General features: G+C 32.1%; 1 protein-coding gene and 3 long non-coding RNA genes across 6 annotated transcripts in view; 1 reads left to right on the top strand and 3 right to left on the bottom strand.

Moving 5' to 3' along the window:
• Positions 1-24291, bottom strand: part of LOC141447998 (uncharacterized) — a 274234-nt gene extending 249943 nt beyond the window's left edge. Inside the window, exon 1 of the long non-coding RNA XR_012454760.1 lies at positions 23805-24291. This is a non-coding gene — a long non-coding RNA (uncharacterized lncRNA). The remainder of the gene's footprint in view (positions 1-23804) is intronic.
• LOC141447993 (ionotropic receptor 21a-like) lies at positions 7518-13820 on the bottom strand. Its single transcript, XM_074115987.1, has 9 exons — positions 13731-13820; positions 11829-12015; positions 11589-11737; positions 10463-10685; positions 10199-10366; positions 9413-9699; positions 8907-9332; positions 8443-8708; positions 7518-8357 (listed from the first exon to the last, which is right to left on the bottom strand). The coding sequence occupies exons 1-9, from the start codon at positions 13805-13807 to the stop codon at positions 7954-7956; spliced, it is 2187 nt and encodes a 728-aa protein (XP_073972088.1). The 5' UTR covers positions 13808-13820; the 3' UTR covers positions 7518-7953.
• Positions 11405-25435, top strand: part of LOC141448000 (uncharacterized) — a 42101-nt gene continuing 28070 nt past the window's right edge. The window contains exons 1-5 of one of the 3 annotated variants that reach the window (XR_012454766.1): positions 11405-11561; positions 11735-11794; positions 14069-14214; positions 14483-14656; positions 17657-17803. This is a non-coding gene — a long non-coding RNA (uncharacterized lncRNA). Of the gene's footprint in view, positions 11562-11734; positions 11795-14068; positions 14215-14482; positions 14657-17656; positions 20482-25435 lie in introns of those variants that run through there. The other 2 variants (XR_012454764.1, XR_012454765.1) reach the window with 2 other exon arrangements.
• Positions 20471-23797, bottom strand: LOC141447999 (uncharacterized). The gene is made up of 4 exons (XR_012454763.1): positions 23550-23797; positions 23427-23459; positions 21860-23341; positions 20471-20727 (listed from the first exon to the last, which is right to left on the bottom strand). It is a non-coding gene; the product is annotated as an uncharacterized lncRNA (long non-coding RNA).

Genomic DNA, 25435 nt, shown 5'->3' with positions numbered 1-25435 from the left:
AGATTTTAGGAGATTCTTTCCGCTTTTTCGAATGGTTCATACTTCTGTTTTTCGAAATGTATCGACCCTACCTGTACTATCTAACGCTGGCTTTATTATTGAGGCTCAGATACACAAATAGCTTCATTATATGGAATTTAGGAGTTTATTTCCGCTTTTTCCTGTGGTTTCTGTTATTTGTTCTTCTAAATAGATGGACCTAACATGTACAATCTATCACTGGCCTTCTTATTGAGGCTCAGATACAAAAATAGCTTCATTCTATAGAATTAGGAGATTATTTCCACTTTTTCCTATGGTTTTGGTTACTTGTTGTTCAAAATAGATGGACCTAACATGTACAATCCCACGCTGGCATTATTATTGAGGCTCAGATACAGAAATAGCTTCATTGTGTGGAATTTTGGAGATTATTTCCTCCCTTCAGTTGTTCTTATGTCTTGCTTTTCAAAATAGATCGACCCAGCCAGTACAATCTATCGCCGGCTTTATTATTGAGGCTGTAATACAGAAATAGCTTCATTCTGCAGAATTTAGGAGGTTATTTCCGCTTTTTCGAATGGTTCATACTCCTGCTTTTCGAAATAGATCGACCCTACCTGTACTATCTAACGCTGGCTTTATTATTGAGGCTCAGATACACAAATAGCTTCATTCTATAGAATTAGGAGATTATTTCCACTTTTTCCTATGGTTTTGGTTACTTTTTGTTCAAAACAGATGGACCTAACATGTACCATCCCACGCTGGCATTATTATTGAAGCTCAGATAGAGAAATAGCTTCTTTCCCCAGAATTTAGGAGATTATTACCGCTTTTTCCAATGGTTCTTACTTCTGCTTTTCATAATAGATCGACCCAACCTGTACAATCTAACGCTGGCTTTATTATTGAGGCTCTAATACAGAAGTAGCTTCATTCTATTGAATGTAGGATATTTTTTCACCTTTTTCAGATTTTCTTCGTTCATGCTTTTCGAAATAGATTGACCCTACCTTTACAATCTAACGCTGGCTTTATTATTGAGGCTCAGATGCAGAAATAGCATCATTCTATTGAATGTAGGATATTTATTCAGCTTTTTCCAGTTTTTCTTCGTTCATGCTTTTCGAAATAGATTGACCCTACCTTTACAATCTAACGCTGGCTTTATTATTGAGGCTCAGATACAGAAATAACATCATTCTATTGAATGTAGGATTTTTATTCAGCTTTTTCCAGTTTTTCTTCGGTCATGCTTTTCGAAATAGATTACCCTACCTTTACAATCTAACGCCGGCTTCATTATTGAGGCTCAGATACAGAAATAGCATCATTCTATTGAATGTAGGATATTTATTCAGCTTTTTCTAGTTTTTCTTCGTTCATGCTTTTCGAAATAGATTGACCCTACCTTTACAATCTAACGCTGGCTTTATTATTGAGGCTCAGATACAGAAATAGCGTCATTCTATTGAATGTAGGATATTTATTCAGCTTTTTCTAGTTTTTCTTCGTTCATGCTTTTCGAAATAGATTGACCCTACCTTTACAATCTAACGCTGGCTTTATTATTGAGGCTGAGATACAGAAATAGCATCATTCTATTGAATGTAGGATATTTTTTCAGCTTTTTCCAGTTTTTCTTCGTTCATGCTTTTCGAAATAGATTGACCCTACCTTTAAAATCTAACGCTGGCTTTATTATTGAGGCTCAGACACAGAAATAGCTTCATTCTAGGGAATTTAGGAAATTATTTCCGCTTTTTTCAATTCTTTATAATTCGGCTTTTCAAAATAGATCGCCCAAACCTTTATAATCTATCGCTTGCCTACTTATTGAGGCTATAATACAGAAATAGTTTCATTGTATGTAAATTAGGAGATTGTTTCCTCTTTTTCCTATGGTTTCGGTTCCTTCTTGTTCAAAATAGATCGACCCAACCTGTACAATCTATCGTCGGCTTTATTATTGACGATGTAATACAGAAAAAGGTCCTTTGTATGTAAATTACGAGATTGTTTCCTCTTCTTCCTATGGTTTCGGTTCCTTCTTGTTCAAGGTAGGTGGACACAAGTCTGTACAATTTATCGCCGGCTTTATTATTGAGGCTGTAATACAGAAATAGCTTCATTCTACAGATTTTAGGAGATTCTTTCCGCTTTTTCGAATGGTTCATACTTCTGTTTTTCGAAATGTATCGACCCTACCGGTACTATCTAACGCTGGCTTTATTATTGAGGCTCAGATACACAAATAGCTTCATTATATGGAATTTAGGAGTTTATTTCCGCTTTTTCCTGTGGTTTCTGTTATTTGTTCTTCTAAATAGATGGACCTAACATGTACAATCTATCACTGGCCTTCTTATTGAGGCTCAGATACAAAAATAGCTTCATTCTATAGAATTAGGAGATTATTTCCACTTTTTCCTATGGTTTTGGTTACTTGTTGTTCAAAATAGATGGACCTAACATGTACAATCCCACGCTGGCATTATTATTGAGGCTCAGATGCAGAAATAGCATCATTCTATTGAAGGTTGGATATTTTTTCAGCTTTTTCTAGTTTTTCTTCGTTCATGCTTTTCGAAATAGATTGACCCTACCTTTACAATCTAACGCTGGCTTTATTATTGAGGCTCAGATACAGAAATAGCATCATTCTATTGAATGTAGGATATTTATTCAGCTTTTTCCAGTTTTTCTTCGTTCATGCTTTTCGAAATAGATTGACCCTACCTTTACAATCTAACGCTGGCTTTATTATTGAGGCTCAGATACAGAAATAGCATCATTCTATTGAATGTAGGATATTTATTCAGCTTTTTCCAGTTTTTCTTCGTTCATGCTTTTCGAAATAGATTGACCCTACCTTTACAATCTAACCCTGGCTTTATTATTGAGGCTCAGATACAGAAATAGCATCATTCTATTGAATGTAGGATATTTATTCAGCTTTTTCCAGTTTTTCTTCGTTCATGCTTTTCGAAATAGATCGATCTTACCTGTACAATCTAACGCTGACTTTACTATTGAGGGTCTAGTACAGAAATAGCATCATTCTATGAAATTTAGGAGATTATTACCGCTTTTTCCTGCGATTTCTGTTACATGTTCTTCAAATTACATGTACCTAACATATACAATCTATCGCTGGCTTTATTATTGATGCTCAGATACAGAAATAGCTTCATTCTAGGGAATTTAGGAAATTATTTCCGCTTTTTTCAATTCTTTATAATTCGGCTTTTCAAAATAGATCGCCCAAACCTTTACAATCTATCGCTTGCCTACTTATTGAGGCTATAATACAAAAATAGTTTCATTGTATGTAAATTAGGAGATTGTTTCCTCTTTTTCCTATGGTTTCGGTTCCTTCTTGTTCAAAATAGATCGACCCAACCTGTACAATCTATCGTCGGCTTTATTATTGAGGCTGTAATACAGAAAAAGGTTCATTGTATGTAAATTACGAGATTGTTTCCTCTTCTTCCTATGGTTTCGGTTCCTTCTTGTTCAAGATAGGTAGACCCAAGTCTGTACAATTTATCGCCGGCTTTATTATTGAGGCTGTAATACAGAAATAGCTTCATTCTACAGATTTTAGGAGATTCTTTCCGCTTTTTCGAATGATTCATACATCTGCTTTTCGAAATGTTTCGACCATACCTGTACTATCTAACGCTGGTTTTATTATTGAGGCTCAGGTACACAAATAGCTTTATTATATGGAATTTAGGAGTTTATTTCCGCTTTTTCCTGTGGTTTCTGTTATTTGTTCTTCTAAATAGATGGACCTAACATGTACAATCTATCACTGGCCTTCTTATTGAGGCTCAGATACAAAAATAGCTTCATTCTATAGAATTAGGAGATTATTTCCACTTTTTCCTATGGTTTTGGTTATTGTTGTTCAAAATAGATGGACCTAACATGTACAATCCCACGCTGGCATTATTATTGAGGCTCAGATACAGAAATAGCTTCATTGTGTGGAATTTTGGAGATTATTTCCTCCCTTCAGTTGTTCTTATGTCTTGCTTTTCAAAATAGATCGACCCAGCCTGTACAATCTATTGTCGGCTTTATTATTGAGGCTGTAATACAGAAATAGCTTCATTCTGCAGAATTTAGGAGGTTATTTCCGCTTTTTCGAATGGTTCATACTTCTGCTTTTCGAAATAGATCGACCCTACCTGTACTATCTAACGCTGGCTTTATTATTGAGGCTCAGATACACAAATAGCTTCATTCTATGGAATTAGGAGATTATTTCCACTTTTTCCTATGGTTTTTGTTACTTGTTGTTCAAAACAGATGGACCTAACATGTACCATCCCACGCTGGCATTATTATTGAAGCTCAGATAGAGAAATAGCTTCTTTCTACAGAATTTAGGAGATTATTACCGCTTTTTCCAATGGTTCTTACTTCTGCTTTTCATAATAGATCGACCCAACCTGTACAATCTAACGCTGGCTTTATTATTGAGGCTCTAATACAGAAATAGCTTCATTCTAAGTAATTAAGGAGATTGTTTCCGCATTTTCCAATTGTTTTTATTTCTGCTTTTCAAAATAGATCGCCCAAACCTTTACAATCTATCGCTTGCCTACTTATTGAGGCTATAATACAAAAATAGTTTCATTGTATGTAAATTAGGAGATTGTTTCCTCTTTTTCCTATGGTTTCGGTTCCTTCTTGTTCAAAATAGATCGACCCAACCTGTACAATCTATCGTCGGCTTTATTATTGAGGCTGTAATACAGAAAAAGGTTCATTGTATGTAAATTACGAGATTGTTTCCTCTTCTTCCTATGGTTTCGGTTCCTTCTTGTTCAAGATAGGTAGACCCAAGTCTGTACAATTTATCGCCGGCTTTATTATTGAGGCTGTAATACAGAAATAGCTTCATTCTACAGATTTTAGGAGATTCTTTCCGCTTTTTCGAATGATTCATACATCTGCTTTTCGAAATGTTTCGACCATACCTGTACTATCTAACGCTGGTTTTATTATTGAGGCTCAGGTACACAAATAGCTTTATTATATGGAATTTAGGAGTTTATTTCCGCTTTTTCCTGTGGTTTCTGTTATTTGTTCTTCTAAATAGATGGACCTAACATGTACAATCTATCACTGGCCTTCTTATTGAGGCTCAGATACAAAAATAGCTTCATTCTATAGAATTAGGAGATTATTTCCACTTTTTCCTATGGTTTTGGTTATTGTTGTTCAAAATAGATGGACCTAACATGTACAATCCCACGCTGGCATTATTATTGAGGCTCAGATACAGAAATAGCTTCATTGTGTGGAATTTTGGAGATTATTTCCTCCCTTCAGTTGTTCTTATGTCTTGCTTTTCAAAATAGATCGACCCAGCCTGTACAATCTATTGTCGGCTTTATTATTGAGGCTGTAATACAGAAATAGCTTCATTCTGCAGAATTTAGGAGGTTATTTCCGCTTTTTCGAATGGTTCATACTTCTGCTTTTCGAAATAGATCGACCCTACCTGTACTATCTAACGCTGGCTTTATTATTGAGGCTCAGATACACAAATAGCTTCATTCTATGGAATTAGGAGATTATTTCCACTTTTTCCTATGGTTTTTGTTACTTGTTGTTCAAAACAGATGGACCTAACATGTACCATCCCACGCTGGCATTATTATTGAAGCTCAGATAGAGAAATAGCTTCTTTCTACAGAATTTAGGAGATTATTACCGCTTTTTCCAATGGTTCTTACTTCTGCTTTTCATAATAGATCGACCCAACCTGTACAATCTAACGCTGGCTTTATTATTGAGGCTCTAATACAGAAATAGCTTCATTCTAAGTAATTAAGGAGATTGTTTCCGCATTTTCCAATTGTTTTTATTTCTGCTTTTCAAAATAGATCGCCCAAACCTTTACAATCTATTACTCGCCATCTTATTGAGGCTCAGATACAAAAATAGCTTCATTCTATGGAATTAGGAGATTATTTATTTCCACTTTTTCCTATGGTTTTGGTTACTTGTGGTTCAAAATACATGGACCTAGCATGTACAATCTAACGCTGGCTTTATAATAGCGGCTCATATACAAAAATAGCTTCATTCTATGCAATTGAAGAGATTATTTCCAATTTTTCCTTTGGTTTCTGTTACTTGTTCTTCAAAATAGATGGACCTAACATGCACAATCTAACGCTGGCTTTATTATTGAGGCTGGGATACAGAATGATAGCATCATTCTATGGAATTTACAAAATTATTTTCGCATTTTCCAATTGTTTTTGCTTCTGCTTTTCAAAATAGATCGACCAAACGTTTGCAATCTATCGCTGGCCTTCTTATTGAGGCTCAGATACAGAAATAGCTTCTTTCTATGGAATTTAGCAGATTGTTTCCGCTTTTTCCTATGGTTTAGGTTACTTGTTGTTCAAAATAGAGGGTCCTAACATGTACAATCCCATGCTGGCATTATTATTGAGGCTCAGATACAGAAATAGCTTCATTATGTGGAATTTTGGAGTTTTTTTCCTCCTTGTCCAGTTGTTCTTATTTCCTGCTTTTCATAATAGATCGACCCAACCTGTACAATATAACGCTGGCTTTATTATTGAGGCTTAGATACAGTAATAGCATCATTCTATTGAAGGTTGGATATTTTTTCAGCTTTTTGCAGTTTTTCTTCGTTCATGCTTTTTGAAATAAATCGACCCTACCTTTACAATCTAACGCTGGTATTATTATTGAGGCTCTAATACAGAAATAGGTTCATTCTATGTAATTTAGGAGATTGTTTTCGCTTTTTCCTATGATTACGTTTACTTGTTGTTCAAAATAGATCGGCTCAACCTGTACAATCTAACGTTGGCTTTATTATTGAGGCTCAGATACAGAAATAGTTTCATTCTATGGAATTTGGTAGATTTTTTCGGTTTTTGCAATGGTTTTTACTTCTGCTTTTCAAAATAGATCGACCTACATTCTACAATGTAGCATTTGTCTTTTTATTAACTACCAAATACAGATTTTTTTTATTGGTTGTTCTCTTGTAAGTCCAATTTTTCACTGTTTGAAATGCAACAAATGGAAAATGCCCTTAATTTTAGAATACGTTTCTTTGTCTGAGTCAACAGATAATCAATAAAATTATTCTTCGCCAAAAATAGGCTTGTTTGACTTCTTAGTTTTTAATTTGTGTCACTATGTATAAATTCATTTAAGCCATTCAGAATGGTTATTTCTTTTCAAAATTTTGCCTTTATGAAGGCATATCTTTAAGGGATTGATTCATTCTTGTAAATTCAGGCCAAAACAAAGTGAATTGAACTTGTAGATAATGATGATGTGATAATGATTGTAGATTTCAATTTTTCTGCAGGTTTTTAGGTTTTATGCTATAAATTTCTATTGAAAATAGAAACATTATTTTTAGTGTAGTTATTACATTAAATATATAAACACATTTGTTGTTATTAATTTATTTTATTTAAAAAGAAATACATTTTAAACAATTATTAAAATTGTTTTATGGACATTTAAAACCATTTTTATTCAGTAATGATAAAAAAACAGTAATGCTTATTGCAGTTCAATATTCACAAAATTCAAATTTACTAACAACTAATTCTGTTTACAAATCTGAAGTCCCTTGAAGATAATTGATTAGCCAATCCTTTGAGAATCTTGGCGACCATGCTGAGGGTATCCCAGCCTAATAACACTGTGAAGCCTCCCTATACATATGGCCTGCAGAAAACAAGCCTATCCATATGCCAGGCTAATATCAAGTTACAATCTAATAAGTTTTCATTAAGTACTGAAATAAATAAATAAGTTACAATCACGTTGAGGCATCTAAGGAGGCTCATAGAGGGGGACTTCAGGGTAGAAATTCTTATGTTTTCTTTCGATTGGCCAAAAGCAGTGCAGATCTAAAGTGTACCCTTTTTAAAAAAGTTAAAATGAATACTTTTAAGTAATTTTACCAAAATTCAATGTTTTAGAATATTTATCATACATTGGATCTCTCATAATAAAATAATACCAATATATCTTTTCACCAATCAATACCAAAATTCCAATAACATAACCAGAAAGTAAAGCCACCAGAGCACCTGAAAATTTCTTCAAACTCATCAAAGCTTTAATTTCAGCTTTATTTAATGGTGCTTCAGCAGCTGTAGTTTTCACCATCACATCGCCCAACCATTTTTTTACCAAGCCTGCTTCAATGACTCTTTGTAGGAAAACATCAACTCTTGGCTTTAATGGAGAATTCTTTTGCAAACCCAATGATATTGGCATGTTTATAACACAGTCGCCCATTATATGAAGATCTTTTACAATTGTTTCACTTGTGGCATTGTTTTCTGAAACTTTACAAAGTTCAAGAGGTCAATAAAAATAAAAAAGACAAACAGATAAATTGAGCAAAAATTAAGGCAAGTATTTTTTACTTACAATGCGTAAAATTATGTTGTGACATTAATTTCAATTTTTGTTTAACCTTCGCGTGAAGCAGATAGAAAATATTTTCATAATATGCGTAGCCTCCTTCCGCTACTTTCATTATCGCTTCGTCTGCATCGTATACTACATCAAATTTTTTACCAACTCGTTGTCCAGCGACATCTAACGACGTAGTGAAGAATTTCTTATTTTCTTCGCCCCATCCTCCACAACCAATCGAACTGGTAGCCAGTTCTTCGAGTGTGTCTATGGTTATTCTAAAAACAATAAGTCTCTCTTTTTTTCAGATAATAGTTTGTTAATATTCGTAAGATAAACTGATTTTTTGGTCGTTTTCTTTTATGGTTTTGGGTTCACACTTTTTATCACTTGAATTGGACCGATTATAAATACCTGGGGAAAAAGTTAAGTACCCATTTTTACAGATAGATTACAGGTAGTATCTGCATACTTACTTCGGCGCTGGATGCGCCAGAATTGCCGTCATACTAGCCCGATAAGCAACAGTAACCAACAGGCAGTAGATCCACCACCATCCAGTCAACGTTCTTAGTGACCATCCAGTTGGCATTTTTGGTAAAGACACTAACAACATCATACTGTAAGCATTCATCAGACTGTCCTCCATTTTCTGAAATAAATACAATCCTTTTGGACCATTTTCTTCACCATGATTTGTCAAATTGTTTACGCTCATTATTTGCATAGTATTTTTAGACTTTCCATCTTTCCATAGTCTTAGTAAATCTTTCCAGAATGCACGATCAGCTTTTTGTTTTTGTGTTGGATATTGATTTAATGATGTATGGAATTTAGCAAGACCATAAAAGATGAAGGAACAAGTGATAAGCGTGAGAATGATTGCAATCCACATGTAGAGCCTGAAACATTTAAGATTTCCATGAATTCATCTTTACAACAATCTATATTTAATGAAATCATGACAAACAAGAATTCTCACTTAAATGGTAATATCAAAGTTTTCCACGAATTATCTGTGGTAGATTCTGGCGTTAAAAATGTAAAACACTGCGTTATATATGGTCTACTTAGATCTATCAACTTTAGATTGTAAGGTGTGTACAGGAAATTCCCTAAAGCCATATCACATTTTCCTGTGGTAATTTCTCCCAGAATTCCAGAAAATGTACCATTCAATTGTTTTCTCCCCCAGGCTTCAACATCTGCATTCATTGGTTCATAAAGTACTGTTTGGAAGTTCATTGCTTTTGATAAACTTTGCAAAATCTGTGAAGAAGAAACAAAAAAATCAATAACATTTAGAAATGACTTGTAAGAAGAAAAAGCTTTTTCTCTGATTTGATTATGCTCCTTTCATTGAGGATTCAAAAACTTATGAAATAAATCTTCGTCTTACGAAAACAAAGTTTCTATCTAATTTATTTTTGTTCATTTTGTTACTGGAGAATTTCCATAAAGAAGAGATAATGAAAGAAATATGTCTGTGAAGATAACTTTGAGAAACAAAGCCTGTTTTGTACACTGAAGCAGAGTTCCAAGTTCATATGAAACATTTTTTATCATTTGATAGAAATATTGATAACAGAATCCAGGAAGAATATCAATTTGAGATCGCGCAAGAGACACTCCATAACTTGAGACCCAAAATCAAAATAGTGCAAAAATTAAAGCGAGAACGAGCAGTTGGCTATTTTACCATTTTGTAGAATAAGTTCTCTGGAGATGTTTTAATGGTTCTGAGGTTGTACAGTACATTAATACTTACTTGGACTTCAAGTCCTCCAAATTTAGCTGGTGAATTTGCTAATTGCGAATTTTCATCACTGTGAGGTGTTGCGATTCTCACCACAGACGGCATATGATCAAATACTGCTATTCTAAGCGTGTTATATTTCAGATTATAAGTCTTGTCCGTAAATAATTCTTTATCTTTCTGAAAGTTTGTTAAGTTTTAAATATATAGAATGAAGATAGGGAGCTAGAACCACTATGTAAGGAATTATAACTGAATCTAATTTAAAACTTATACCTGAAATTTACCACCTCTCCATGTGTCAATTCTTTGTGGAACAAATTTAGAATTAATTGAAGCTGGAAAAGGAACGGTTGAAAATTCATATCTAGGAACTTCTTGAAATTTTCTAATGAATATTACATTTACAACTTTTTTCCATAAATAGTAGAGTTCCCTATGGAACAGTCTAGGATCATAGATAACAATATACATGGCTCTAGTATCCAGCACTCTATGTCTAGAAAGTAATAGAGATGTTTTATAAATTATAAGCATTATTGCTGAAAAGTGAGTTTTATAGGAAAAAAGTGTGTGGCATCTCACTAACAAGGATACAAGGAACAAGAATAAAGATTTTAGGCTGTCAAGAATCAACACTTGAGATTGAACACGTTAAAAATTGTTCAACACATTAGTCCATTTTTTCTTTTTAATGACTAATTGATTCAGATAATTTTCTAGTGCCTATATAGTTTAAAAGAATTTGAAACGAGAAATAAATGCATTAACTTATCAAACCAGAGTAATAACATTTTGTAGAGCAACGAGTGTGAATAGGTATTTTTAATTCATAATTCAGGTCAGTTTACGATGTTTAGAATCTGATACTTCTTTTAGAATCAGATTTTTAATGCTATTACCTAACATATTGAATTAAAATAAAGTAACCAATGTACAAATGATAATGGTAAATGTACATCCTATGCTATCTAGCGGCAATTTAAAGAAATTATTTTTAAAACAGTTACCAAAAGCGCCGATAGGTAGCACTAACATGCACTTCTGAAACTTTTTTTAAATTAAAAATAAAAAATCAGGCTATTTACTTTCACTTATTTTTTATTTTAAAGTTACATGATTAATTTAAAAAAATGGTCTGATTAAAAAAAAAAGTAATTATTTCAAACTGTTCCTATTTAAGAACTTTTAAAGGTAGGTTATAACCGTTGCATGTTATCTAGTACGTATGTGATGTGACTCAGTAACGTGCGGATCATGTAAAAGTAATTAGTAATAGTGGAAGTTAATTAAATCTGTTTAAATTATTGGATTTATTGTTAAAAGTGAAATAAAACTAAAAGAAATTAGAATCACTTGTCAAAGAAGCAAATCTGTAAGTTAAAATTTTTTTTGTTCAAACCTGTCTCCAAATCTAAGAAATCTTGCAGTTTGATCAGCATTTGCTATTAAAATAATATAAGCATTACATCCTTTCAATTGTGATTGTTGTATTACGGTTAATGTTTGAAAATTTGGTGCTAATAAGTCTTCGTAATCTTTAACTAGGACCTGTGCCAAATAAAAGGAAATTGCTTTCTATAATCGTGTAAGAATTAAAACAAAAAGGTGAGTTTTAAACTTTAATTGAATAGAGACCTACTTTAAAATAGGGTATCCCATGAAACGTGTGAAACATTTCATTACTAAATACGAAATTATAATAAGAATCAGTTATTAACGTTAGACAGTTCACTTTTTTACTTAATTTTCTTGCTAAATGAGTTAACATCCATCCAAAATCATCATCCTGTTTAAGTTCTTGAAAACGGTTGAACAATTCTGTAGAACTAATAACAAAAAAATATACACTGGGCCAAAAAAGTCTGTGAACACTAACCTAAATTTTATTACTTTTATTATTATCTTATTAGAAACTTCTTTTATTTTCAAATGAAATATACTATTCGATAGAGAGAAACCAGAGTTTTTCATTTTATATTCAATCTTTTATTTTTGTTCAGCAGGAATATCACAATTAAATGTTTAACAAAACAACACCCCAAACGAATGCAAAAAAAGTCTGTGAACAGCTGTATAAATATGTAAAAACATTAAGATAACAAACAGAAAAACGATTGAATAAAGTTTCAAAGTTCTCTATTGTATTGTAGAAACCACTACAGTCAGTTTTGTGAATAAATAATCTAATTAGTACATATTTAACCACTAATATGGAAGTTCCCAGACCAATTCGAGAACTTATTGTGACGTTGCGAAATGAAAGAAAAAGTATTCGAGAAATAGGGAAGATAGTTCAAAAAAACCCTTCAACGGTGCATAATATAATTAAAAAGTACGGAAATGTGATTAGTAGGCCACGCAGTGGGCGGCCACCAAAACTTAATTCCTTTCATAAACGATTCATTTCAAGAAGAACCCAGGACAAGCGCTCAAAAAATCAGTCAAGAATTATCAAGTGATTATGGTGTAAGCGTAACACCTCAGACAATTAGAAATAAATTACATGAATACGATTATTGCGGTCGAGTCCCAAGGAAAAAACCTTTTATCAATAAAATAAATCGTAAGCGTCGATTGGATTTCGCGAAAGAATATGTTTCTAAGCCTTCTAGTTTCTGGGAAACCGTAATCTTTTCAGATGAGTCGAAATTCAATGTTTGTGGGTCTGATGGACGACAAAAAGTGTGGCGAAAACGAAATGAAGCTATGAAAATGAAAAATATAAAGCCAACTTTTAAGCATGGGGGAAGCAACATTCTGGTGTGGGGTGCATGAGTGCTAAAGGAGTGGGCAAGTTAGATCTAATTAATGGTATGATGGACCAATATGTGTATGTGGATATATTAAGACGCAATTTAAGAGAAAGTTCAAAAAAATTAGGTTTGGAGGGAAAGTTTGTCTTCCAACAAGACAATGACCCGAAACATACCGCACTAAAAACTCGGGAATGGCTTTTATATAATACACCCCGGCGCCTAAACGCCCCTCCACAATCGCCAGACCTTAACCCAATAGAACATTTGTGGGATGAAATCAGCCGCCAAATAAATAAAAGAGAAATAAGAAACCGTGAACAACTAAAAAACGCTATTCTAGAAGAATGGAATAAAATTCCAACATTGACGACCACAAAATTAGTAGGATCGATGAAAGCTCGCTTGTTGGAAGTGATTAGGAACAAAGGAGGTCCTACAAGTTTTTAAAATTTATAATACACGTACAATGTGTAAGAATGATTTATTTCTGCAAAGTGTTCACAGACTTTTTTTGCATTCGTGTGTGGGGTTGTTTTGTTAAACATGTAATTGTGATATTCCTGTTGAACAAAAATAAAAGATTGAATATAAAATGAAAACTCTGGTTTCTCTCTATCGAATAGTATATTTCATTTGGAAATAAAAGAAGTTTCTACTAAGATAATAATAAAAGTAATAAAATTTAGGTTAGTGTTCACAGACTTTTTTGGCCCAGTGTATATAATCAGAATGTAATATTCGAATGTTGTTAGTTTTATTAAATGAAAACTATCAATAAGTCTTACAAAATGGTATTATTGTTGGCTGAATTTACTGTAATATGAGGCATACTAAATATAATGTAGGCGAGTACTGTTCTCATGCTTACTGCCAGTATCCAGTAAATGAGACATTTGAGTGATTCTACAACATTTGCATGTAGCACACTTCCATTAAGGTAATTGAATTCACAATTCGTCTTTCAATTTTTAATCATGCACTTTGATAGAATACTTTATTTGCAATTTCTTAAGGTTACTACATTTTATTTTCAATTACCTAAACTAAATTTGTTTTAAAACTATTTGGTGTGATTTTTCCATCTATGTTACAACGGTCTCTATCTTTTCTCATTTTCTAATAGCAATTGGAAGTGTGGCCTTCATGGACATCGTCCAAATACCTACCTCTCAGAGAAGCATCAAAGGGTCAACTCTTGTGATGTTTTTGGGGAGGGTACCTTCCTCAGTTCTTTCAACATGCCACGATATCATCCTCCTTGGACTAATGGTACGATTTTAAGTTCCTTCAGATGTATGTAAAAAGTAGGCCATAAATCTTGCAACAATTCATTCTCCTTCTTCCAAACAACTTTATGCTTACTTAAGGGAATATCCAGTACGTTATATAAGCATTAGCTTATATAATATAATATAATTATTTTGCTTGCCCATTTTTGTGTGTGTTTATGTTATTTACGATCGCTCCAAGGTAATATAAGAAAAAAAATGTTCTTTTACCAGTTCTGAACTAAGTTAATTCGTTGGCTTTTTTTCAGGCCTTGTTGCAGTAAACTCTTGGTATAAAATATTTATATACAGTACTGTAAGTCTGTGAATATATCTTAAGAACATATAAATCAGTTTAATACGTAGTAAAGGCCGTATCTCTATTTGCTCATTGGAATAACTTATGGCGTTATTAGCAGCACACAACATTCTGTGCTTTCCAGGTTAGTTGTTCTTTGGCTTATTACTTATTTATGAATCTTATCTAACTTTTTGTTTAAAATAATCAGAAAATGAGCTAGAATTGTGCCTAAATGTTTTTTTTAAATTAAGCTATCTCTTCCATTTCATAAAAATAAATTGTTTTTATTTGACTGGATTTATATGTAATGTTCGTAATAAGTGAGGAACGCTGTAAAAATTGATATCTATGCAAAGAAGAACCAATATTGGAGGCTGTGTGTACGGTAAAAAAAAGCAAATCTTCGTAGATTTTCAAAGTAAATTTTATTTTATTTCACTAAGTAATTGTAATGTGATAGAATTACATATCAGTGATAAAATGTTAAATTTAGTTCCAATCTACATTGCTACAATTGTTGTTCCAAACTAAATTGGTAGACTGGGAGCAAGACTTTTATGATTAGCTTACTTATTTTGTGTATGAATACCAAGGTAATAGTTTTTTTTTGTTTTTTTTTATGTTGGGAGATTTTAATTGTTGAATTGGGAGAAATACATATTTTGTCTACTTATAGTATGGGTAGCATTATATTGTTAGGGAAATTCTAATAGATGTTCTAAAGATAAAATAGGTAATAGCAATGGGTTTAAATTGTTTGAATTTCTAAGTGACTTTGATATAATTGTGTTAAATGGAAGACTGGATGGTGAATAGACGTATATAAATAAGATTGGTTCATCCTTTATCGATTATGGGTGTATTAGCTCAGATTTGATTACATTAATTCATTAATTTAAGATTGACAGCCAGTTATTCTCAGATCACATACCAAGTAATATTTCCCTATCGTTTTCAAATGATCAAACAGCTCCAAAATCTTTAGATTGTGCCTTCCCAGTATATGCAAAATTAATGTAAACAAATGCAGGTTTTTTTTTAAGGACGGCAGATTACGTTACGAGTGATGTGGATTGGAGAATAAATTTATTTATGTAATTCTATAAAACTGGCAGCGAATTATAATAAAAACCTTAATTCTAAGGAAAAAGTTGTGTAAAAGCAGAATTGGTTCACTAAGGAATGTTATAAGGTATTTAAGGAAATTTAAAAGAACATATCGAGTTAAGGACAAATTGTTGTATATTTACAATTTAATGAGGATTACATAATGTTACGTTTAAATAAGCTTAACAGGTACAGTGATGCATAAACTGAAACATTGTTTGGGATGTAGTTAGTTGCATGGGAAATAGAAGCAGTTTTTCATTTGGTAATATCTCCTTGCATCAGTGGGATAGTTCATTTCTCTTCATCGTACAATATTTTAACTTTGATTAGTGATGTTCAGTATGCAGAGCCTTAAATTATAAAATATTTTTTAGATTACCAGTTTACATTAAATGCACTATAATGGGCCTTAGTTAAAGCAAAATTTAGGCACAATATGGAAAAGTAAAAAAATAATGGTTTTCTGAAAAGGAGGGAATAATGAGAACTGCTATTCTAAAAATGAATTAATTTGAAATTATAAATTATTGAGAGTGTTGGGTTAAGCTTAACATCACGGCTGTCGTTTAGGAAACATTGAATAAGTAAACGGAGCTAAACTTGGTCTGAGTGTGCTGTGGCAAGACTTTTTGGAAAATAAGGATGTACAATTTCGAACTGAAGCACAGGTGTTTGAAACTGTCAGTAGGGCAATCGTATGTTTTGGTGCACAGATATGTGGTGGTGCTCAGTTTGAGGAGATTGGAAAATTTCTGAATTTCATTTTAAAAAGAAATTGTTTAGATTGCCAATTTGGCCATTCTCCATCTGGAAATTCATTGTTCTTCTATACCCTCAGATTACATCATGATTATATCTGTAATGTTCGTCAGTTACCAGACGACCAGTTTACTGACAAATTGGCAATAACTATTATTGAAAATAAACTATCATGGTTTAATGAAATTAATAATTTAAATTTGGGTAACATGCTATCAATAAGAGAATATACATGAGTGGTGAAATGTATTTATTGAAATACGCAAAAACCTAGAAAATCTGTTCTAGGAAAATTTTATTTTGGATCTGAATAATTTACGAGTTCTACAATCATTAATGGAGCGTTGCATTTTGAGTTAGGTACTAAGAACTATTTAAATAGAAGCCTCCTCTTAGAAAGATCAGAAGTGGCATTCTAAGGTTAAGCCATAGGTACCTTTTAAATTAACTACAAATAATTTATACTCCCTTTGTCATTTAAATGACGTATGATAGTTGCATCACTTCCTAGTTGCATGTACGCGCTATGGTGATATTAAAAGTAAATGGTTAATGGAAAAAAAAATGTATTGGTTGAAGAAATGATAAATCTAGTTAATGGAGCTGACTAGATCGCGTTGATAAGTTATTGTAGAGGCTTATCAGCTTCGAGAGAAGTTGTAAAAATGTATAATGGCTAATTTGTCCGCTATACATTATATTAGACCAGGGGTCGGCAACCCGTGGCTCTTTAATCCAAATTGTGTGGCTCTTCTGCCTGCCCTCAATATATGGTATTTTTCAATTTTATTGAAACGAATGAAAATTTCATTTATAAAAGTAAAGATATTTTTTCAAAAAGAGTTTTAAATGTAATAGGTTTGAAATTTAATAGAATTATATTAAAATAAAGTACGTAATTATATAATACTTTCATTCAAACACAGGTTTAGTTATTATTTATATGTTTATTTACTTTGCAATATGTGAAAATAAATATATAAAACATTTAAATGTTATTGAATATCATAAAATAATAATTTGTGAATACAAATGATCTACAGAGTTTGTTTACACTATCATCCTTGCGGCTCTCGGTAAGATTTATTCAAATTATTTAAAGAAAAGTGGCTCTCTACTTGAAATAGATTGCCGACCCCTGTATTAGACTGATGTAAAAAGAGCAGGCAACATTTCAGAGTCTAAATTGCTTAAAAAAGGTTTACAATAATCAATTAAAAACCTGTTTATTTATTCGTGTGGTTTTTATATAATAGTGCTCAATATTTTCTAGATCCAGTTCTCTTCGCTGATTCGAAGATACCATGGTGACCATTTATCACAGGACGTCTCACATGAGTTGAAGTAATTCGCATCCCTTTCTGCATTATATTCAATTAAGGAAACTACTAATTCGTTATCTTATGGACCTGTTTTTCAGGTAAATTTATCTATTATTTACTTTTGGCGACACTCGACACTTACGAGTACATACGACTACCTTACACCACACATTTAATCATGCTTGCGACTCTCTAGACCTACATTGTACTACCTTACATTCACATTTAACCATGCTGGCGACTCTCATGACTTATATAGGACGCCTTGCACACACATTTAACCATGTTGGTGACTCTCTAGAACTACATACGACTACCCTACAGTCACATTTAACCATGCTGGCGACACTCTAGACCTACATTCCTTACACTCACATTTAACCATGCTGGCGACTCTCATGACTTATATAGGACGCCTTGCCCACACATTTAACCATGTTGGTGACTCTCTAGAACTACATTGTACTACCTTACATTCACATTTAACCAAGCTGGCGACTCTCATGACTTATATAGGACGCCTTGCACACACATTTAACCATGTTGGTGACTCTCTAGAACTACATACGACTACCCTACAGTCACATTTAACCATGCTGGCGACCCTCTAGACCTACATTGTACTACCTTACACTCACATTTAACCATGTTGGTGACTCTCTAGAACTACATACGACTACCTTACACTCACATTTAACCATGCTGGCGACTCTCATGACTTATATAGGACGCCTTGCACACACATTTAACCATGTTGATGACTCTCTAGGACTACCTTACACTCACATACTTAACTATGCTGGTGACTCTCTAGACCTATATAGAGACTAACTAACACTCATCTTTTACCATGATGACGACTCACAAGACATATAGGATTGCCTTACAATCACAATTAACCATGATAATGACTCTGTAGACCTAAATAGAATTACCTTTGACTTACATTTAATCATGCTGGTAAGATATATAAATCTACGTTATCCTTACAATTTAAATTATTTTTCATCATGTATTAGTCCACATTTTTATTAATTTATCTACTATACACCATTCTAAATATCAATTAATGACTTATTGTCTACCTTTGCGAATTAAATATATTATAAACACAATGCAAAAAACAAACAATGTGTATATATTCAGATAAATATGTATTTATATATTTTGTAATTTAGTTCCCACCATGGTTAAAAGGGTGTGTAAGGCAGCCCTCGACAGTCATCAGCAAAGTCAGAATGTGTGTGTAAGGTAAACCTATCTATGTCACGAGAATCACCAGCATGGTTAAATGGGAGGGCAAGGTAATAATAAGTAAGTCATGAGTCACCAGCATGGTAAAATGTGTGTGCGAGTTAGGAATATATAAGTCATGAGAGTCGCCAGCATGGTTAAATGTGAGTGTAAGGTAGTGCTGTATAAGTCATGAGAGTCACCAGCATGGTTAAATGTGTGTGCGGGTTAGAAATATATATCATGAGAGTCGCCAGCATGGATAAATGTCTCTGCGAGATAGGAATACATAAGTCATGAGAGTCGTCAGCATGGTTAAATGTGTGGATGTCATGAGAGTTAGCATGGTAAAATTTTTCGAAGTCATGAGAGTTGTTAGCATGGTAAAAGTTTTCGAAGTCATGAGAGTCGCCAGCATGGTTAAATGTTTGGAAGTCATGCGAGTAGTTGGCATGGTTAGATAAGAGTGCAAGGTGGTTTGTATGTCATGAGAGTGGTTAGCATGGTTAAATGTGTGGAAGTCATGAGAGTAGTTTAGCATGGTTAAATGTTTGAAAGTCATGAGAGTCATTAGCATGGTTAAATATGAGTGCAAGGTCGTGTATATATCATGTGAGTGGTTGGCATGGTTAAATGTGTGGATGTCATGAGAGTGGTTAGCATGGTTAAATGTGTGGAAGTCATGAGAGTCGTCAGCATGGTTAAAAGTTTGAAAGTCATGAGAGTCATTAGCATGGTTAAATATGAGTGCAAGGTCGTGTATATATCATGAGAGTGGTTAGCATGGTTAAATGTGTGGATGTCATGAGAGTGGTTAGCATGGTTAAATGTGTGGAAGTCATGAGAGTCTTAAGCATGGTAAAACAGGGCATGGGAGCGATCTAGCGGCAGTTTGTTGAATGTTTGGTGGTTGTCACGGTGATGGGACGCGTTGCTATGGTAACATGGTCTCCAGAGGGTATATAAGAAAGTTCGTCGCGGGGGTGGGGAAGGGTGGGGAGAATAGTTGCTTTCCGACCGTCGAAGCGACAACATCTTCATAACCATTACACTACCATCATGATTCTTTGTGTGAGAGGTGATGACAAGATATCGATGTTTTTGGAGTGACGAGCGAGAGCGATATACCCCCCTACATCACTCAAGTCGTACTGAAGAAAATTTGTTTATGTTCACCTATATATACTAGAGGTGACAGCTGTGCAATCTGGTGGACATTTTTAGAACTACTAACTGTCAAAGTTGTTTACATATGTAAACAAATTGCTAAACTTGCCTGTTTTGTGGCGCCCTCTCGACGGATTTTTTTAGAACTAATTTTTAATTTTTAATCTTTTTCGATATTTTGCGTTCTCTGCCGGATTTTTCATGAACTAATTTTTTATTTTTGATGTTTTTTTCCTTTTTTTTGTTTTTATTATTTTTTAGCACTTCTTTTTGCTTTTTTAATAATTTTTACTGTTTTATTTGTACAATAATAGAATATAAATATTAAGTTTGTGTAAAAAAAGTAGGTATTCAAATAAATAGAATTTTTTTTTAATTTAAGTGTTTTCTTTATTCTCATCCAAGCTATACATTATCTTTACAAATGTAAAAGTTTCATATAATTAATTATATTGTGACATAAACTTACATATTATACAACTAAATAATACATTTTTTAGAAGGTGATTCATAAGTTATTTTATATTTCCGTTCGGAGGATGTCATCTCCACGTCTTTTTCATTTTAACTTCATTTGATGAACAGTTTTGCAGGAAGTACTCCCAGTATTGGCTATTTCAATCTGAAAAGCATCATTATTCAATGAAATAAAGTGTTTATAACAGTTAATCTTGAATTATAAAGCGTTCTACCAAAATATACTACAAATTAACACTCAACCATTTTTAAAGAGAAACGTTAATCTTACAGGAATTAAAAAAATGAATTAAATGATTGAAAATAAAAATTTAAGTTTAAATCTTGTAAACAGATATGATCAGATTTTTGAATGAACACGACGCATTGAAAAATAGTAAATTTAGTAAAAAAAAAGAATATTATTTGAACCTGACCCACTCCTACGATGAAATTTTAGTTTTGTACTAAACTTGTATTAAATATTATATTACTATTTTACACCTGAATATTACCACTTTCTAACAAATCAAATACTTACAACGAAATTAATATTCAGAGAAAAATAGGTTTCATTTGGGGAATAATAGTTTTCTTAGTCAATTTTAGAAAATGCTGCATCCTACGAATTTAAGTTTAACGTTGAATATTTCAATCAAATTTTATCCTTTTCTCCAACCAAAATTAGAACTACCAGGTTAATTGGCAATGGGTTAACTCGTTTGTAACACAAATTTTAATTTTGGAACACTCTAATGCTACCTTTCTTGACTAAAATTGAACCTTTTTCCATGAAATTTAAGTTAAAAGAGTATGGTTTAATTAAAAAATAATATTTTTGAAAAAAAGTTTAATTTGGGTGAATAATTTTGCTCAATGATTAAAGATACAGGACTGATATTAAATTTAAGTAACTGTTTAAGAACTGCAACATTTTTTGATTAATATAAATGAATTCTTGTCAAGAATAAAATACATCACTTTCTATTGGGAGAAATAACGTCATTTTTATGTGGTTTAAACATTAACTTTTTCTAACAAAATTGTAATTTTTCGAAGAAAATTTATTTTTAAATAATAGATCAGATACAGCGAGATTAATTTCGAAAAGGTCAACCTGGCTAAAGAATGCAGTTATTTGATTGAAAATGCTACAGAATTCGCCAATTTATCAAATAAAATTTTATACAAATTAAAACATTACTTATTCCGATTAAAAGGGAAAGATTATTTATGAGGAAGGAGCTTTTAGTTTATGTTGCAATACTGATAATGTATGAAATAATAGATAAGATTACCTGAAGAAGTCCCACATAGGCAGAGTGGCAAGTGGACTGTATACCTTGACTCTTAATATCCCAGAATAGAATTGATGAGAATCACCTAATAACGGCGTGCTGCTGGATGTAAAGAAGGGTCCATAGAGGTAATCATTTCCACAAGAAAGCTGAGCATTCTTGGCAAAGTTTTGGAAAGTACTGGATAAAAATAGAACGCTTCTGACTACAGATTATAGACTGCACAGTCATCCCTACTCATCTATCGCACGGCTTTGTTTCATCAGTTTCATTTCTTTGTGGACTCACCTATCTATTACTAATTAAACCAACACTGGGCTTCGAGTTTAAGATAACTTGAGAAATAATTACAATTATTTCATTTATACTAAGAAATAATTATTTTTAAATTAAATAATGATAAATAAGTGATTCAAATAATAAGTACATAAATAAGAAAAATCTTGATAAGATAATTAAAAAATTTATGATAATCAAAAAACAAGCTAGCATATTCTTCTTTGTGTTTGAACATTTCACATTTAATCAAGAAAAAGAACTTATATTAATATCATATCAAAACTAATAGCCACATCAAAAACATAGAGCATCTAACGATCGACGCTAGGTAATAACTTCTTGTAATGCTCTTCAGGAATAAACACCTGTAACATTTATTTGATATTCATGAGATTAGTTCTGCACAGAAGTTGATACTTAATTCTTTATATCTCTATTCAGAACCGTTAGTTGCAAATATTCATTGCTTATTCAGTCCTCTTTATGATGGAAATCTTTACCTCCAACATTATTAACCCATAGCAACATTTAAAATTGAATTGTATAAATTATTTAATGCTATTAATAAGTTTAGTTAATTTTATTTATACTGATAATTTTTTTTCATATTTAAATTTATTTTAACAGTTACTTAACAAATCAATACTTATTTTTTTGTTGCGTAATTAAGTATTTGAATTTTCAAGTTAATATTTGATTTATCATTTTGTAAAAAGAGCCTACCATGTTAAGTGTCTTTATGTAATGCATTTCTTCTCTCTATGGCTCATAAAACGGATACATTGCAAATATCTGAACATTCTATTCAGATTAGTGAGCTACCAAATCAGTGATCAGTTTCACCCCACAATCCGCTTTAATTTCGTACCGTACAATTTTGCATCAATGAATGTTACTTTTGCTAGTAAGGAACAAGTGCAACCCTTATAATAATGAAATCTTGAAGGCGACGAAGCACTTCAATTAACTGATCAATTAATTTTGAAGTTTACGAATCTAAACAATTAAACTTTATAGAGTATTATAGGAATTTTAATTATTTGAATATTTTATAACTACATACCCTGTTTGAATACACTCTTGCATAACCCTTGCCACCTTTAGCATTAGTTGAATCTTGCGTATCCTTCCATAAAGTACCAGTAATTTATATTAAAATGCCATTTTTCTCGCTCGTTTCAACCAATAACTCAACAACCACACCTTCAAAATTATCGATAGATTTTAATTACAATTCTTAAATTAATAGTCTTCCAGAATCATTTTTAATTAAAAAATAATTTCTTACCGCTAAAAATCTGTGATCTGTTGTTACCTCCACCTTACGAATAGAAAGTTTTACGTAATAATTTATATTATACTTATTTTCAAAAGCAAAAACGTTTTTAAGTATTATTATTATAAAACAAACCTTATTTCAAGAAAAGTTTCCCCATGAATATAATTCTTCCTTACTGCTATAGCTTTCCAAGGAAAGCTAGCAACACATGGATCACACTGGTTTGCAATCATCCCATCCACAGATCAATAGTGTAACACCAAAAGTAAGATCTTCTCTGAAACCTAAATTATTAAGAATATTCTCAAAAAATAAATCAGTTTTTTTTTTTTAATTATTCCTCCTTCCTAGGCTTTCATCAGGAGTTTCTGAAAGTGATTCTGTTACCTTTTATTGTTAACCAGTGACCACTAAAACCTCTAGAAATTTCATGATGAATGATACAATAGAACCAGAGACTAACAAGAAAATCATTGATTTTTTTTAAAGATTTTTCCGGCAACAGTAAAAATATAAATTCAACACTGAAGAGAAGTTTGTGATAAAATCCACAGATCTTTTAGAAGCAGTGGTTTATTTATATTGTATGCCCTCTATCCATCCAATAATAATAGAAATATTTTAATAATAATAAAACTTCTAGGAAAGTTTTGCCATCAACAAAATTCTTCACTCTTGCAGCTTTCAAAGAAATGCATGCACTTGATGAATCACATTGGAATAATGATGCTTTGTTATTGTGATATCCAAAAATCAAAAAAATAATAACACGGACTGAAAGAATTACACCTACATTACGCCCCAACTAAATATTGATAAAAGTGGAAGGTTATTGCAAACATCTAAGTTTCCAAAAGTCACCACTGGAGTGCTCTGCAAACTGGAAAAAACTAACATTCTCAAAACAAGGCCAAAATATCAACTTTTGATTGAGAATGTAGAAGTGCTCAGAAGCTCCTTTTTGCTAACAATCCTTTTTTTTTTTTGCCAATTTTATTTAAATATTTGACAAATATATAATACAAATTATTCTATTTAGTATTAGTATTGTAAATTTTAATTAATTTAGAGTCTAAAAGTTAGAAAGAACTGCCCAATTTTTATCATTTTTTTTATTTAAAAAGTATAAAATGTATCTATTACAGGCCTTAATTTCCTTAAAACTATTTGATATTATTAGTTTTAGAAAATATTTAAAAGAGTATTTTTCTACTAATTTTTACTGCAATTCACAAGCTGTCAGACACAAGGAATTCTTTTTGTTTGTTTTCCTTAAAATTTTGAATATAAAAATGTACGCAGTAAAAACGGTAATGCACAATAAAAATATTTTGTGATCCCGACTTTTTCAGCTGAAGAAATGTGGCTTTTGGTTCAATTTTTCAAGAGAACGTAGCTCACTTTGGGAAACTGGAAAATTAGTGTAATATATCTCTCAACACTAATTTATTGATTCAGATTTTAAAATCTTTTTAGAATAAGGGAATCAATTTTTAAAATCCTTCCCCGTTCTTTGAAAAAAATTAAAAATCGAACTTTGGAATGCTTTAGGGTCCTACTCTGAACGTTCCTCAAAGAATACTTTAATTATCATATAATGATCAAAAGTGATGGGTTCTTGTGGTTTGTAGAAGGGAGATTTCAAGTACGTATCTAACAGCAAGTATTTTTTTTCAAGAAAAGAAACAATTCGTCAGAAATGTCCAATTTAAATGTGTACAAATTTGTAAGTCCCTCCTTATCGCTCTGTAAGCTAAACAGTTAAAAGACAAAAATAAATAGAGACCTTACCCGTTTACTTATTACCTGCAGCTAATGTGGTTTCAAATGTTTTACATGCTATAGATACTAACTTCTAATTTTTAGTAAATAATGTAAAAATTTAGGGACAAAATCACATTTGATAGACCTAATTGCCATATTTTACTTGAAAACAATAATTATTGTATTTATTTGTTATGTAAAATATATTCCAATTTTCAAGAAGATTTGAAGAGTTTTCTTTTTTGCTCCCTCTC

This window comes from Rhodnius prolixus, unplaced genomic scaffold, assembly GCF_049639745.1.
Source record: "Rhodnius prolixus isolate KJV_2025 unplaced genomic scaffold, Rpr scaffold_13, whole genome shotgun sequence".
Lineage (NCBI taxonomy): Eukaryota > Metazoa > Arthropoda > Insecta > Hemiptera > Reduviidae > Rhodnius > Rhodnius prolixus.
This window is presented reverse-complemented; position numbering and strand designations above follow the sequence as displayed.

Excerpts from the sequence above, each read along its gene's own strand:
- LOC141447993 (XM_074115987.1), bottom strand. The coding sequence starts at position 13,807 with ATGAGAACAGTACTCGCCTACATTATATTTAGTATGCCTCATATTACA. Across the intron at positions 11,738-11,828 it reads ATGGGATACCCTATTTTAAA|GTCCTAGTTAAAGATTACGA; the intron begins GTAGGTCTCTAT and ends TATTTGGCACAG. Across the intron at positions 9,700-10,198 it reads TTGGAGGACTTGAAGTCCAA|ATTTTGCAAAGTTTATCAAA; the intron begins GTAAGTATTAAT and ends TCTTCTTCACAG.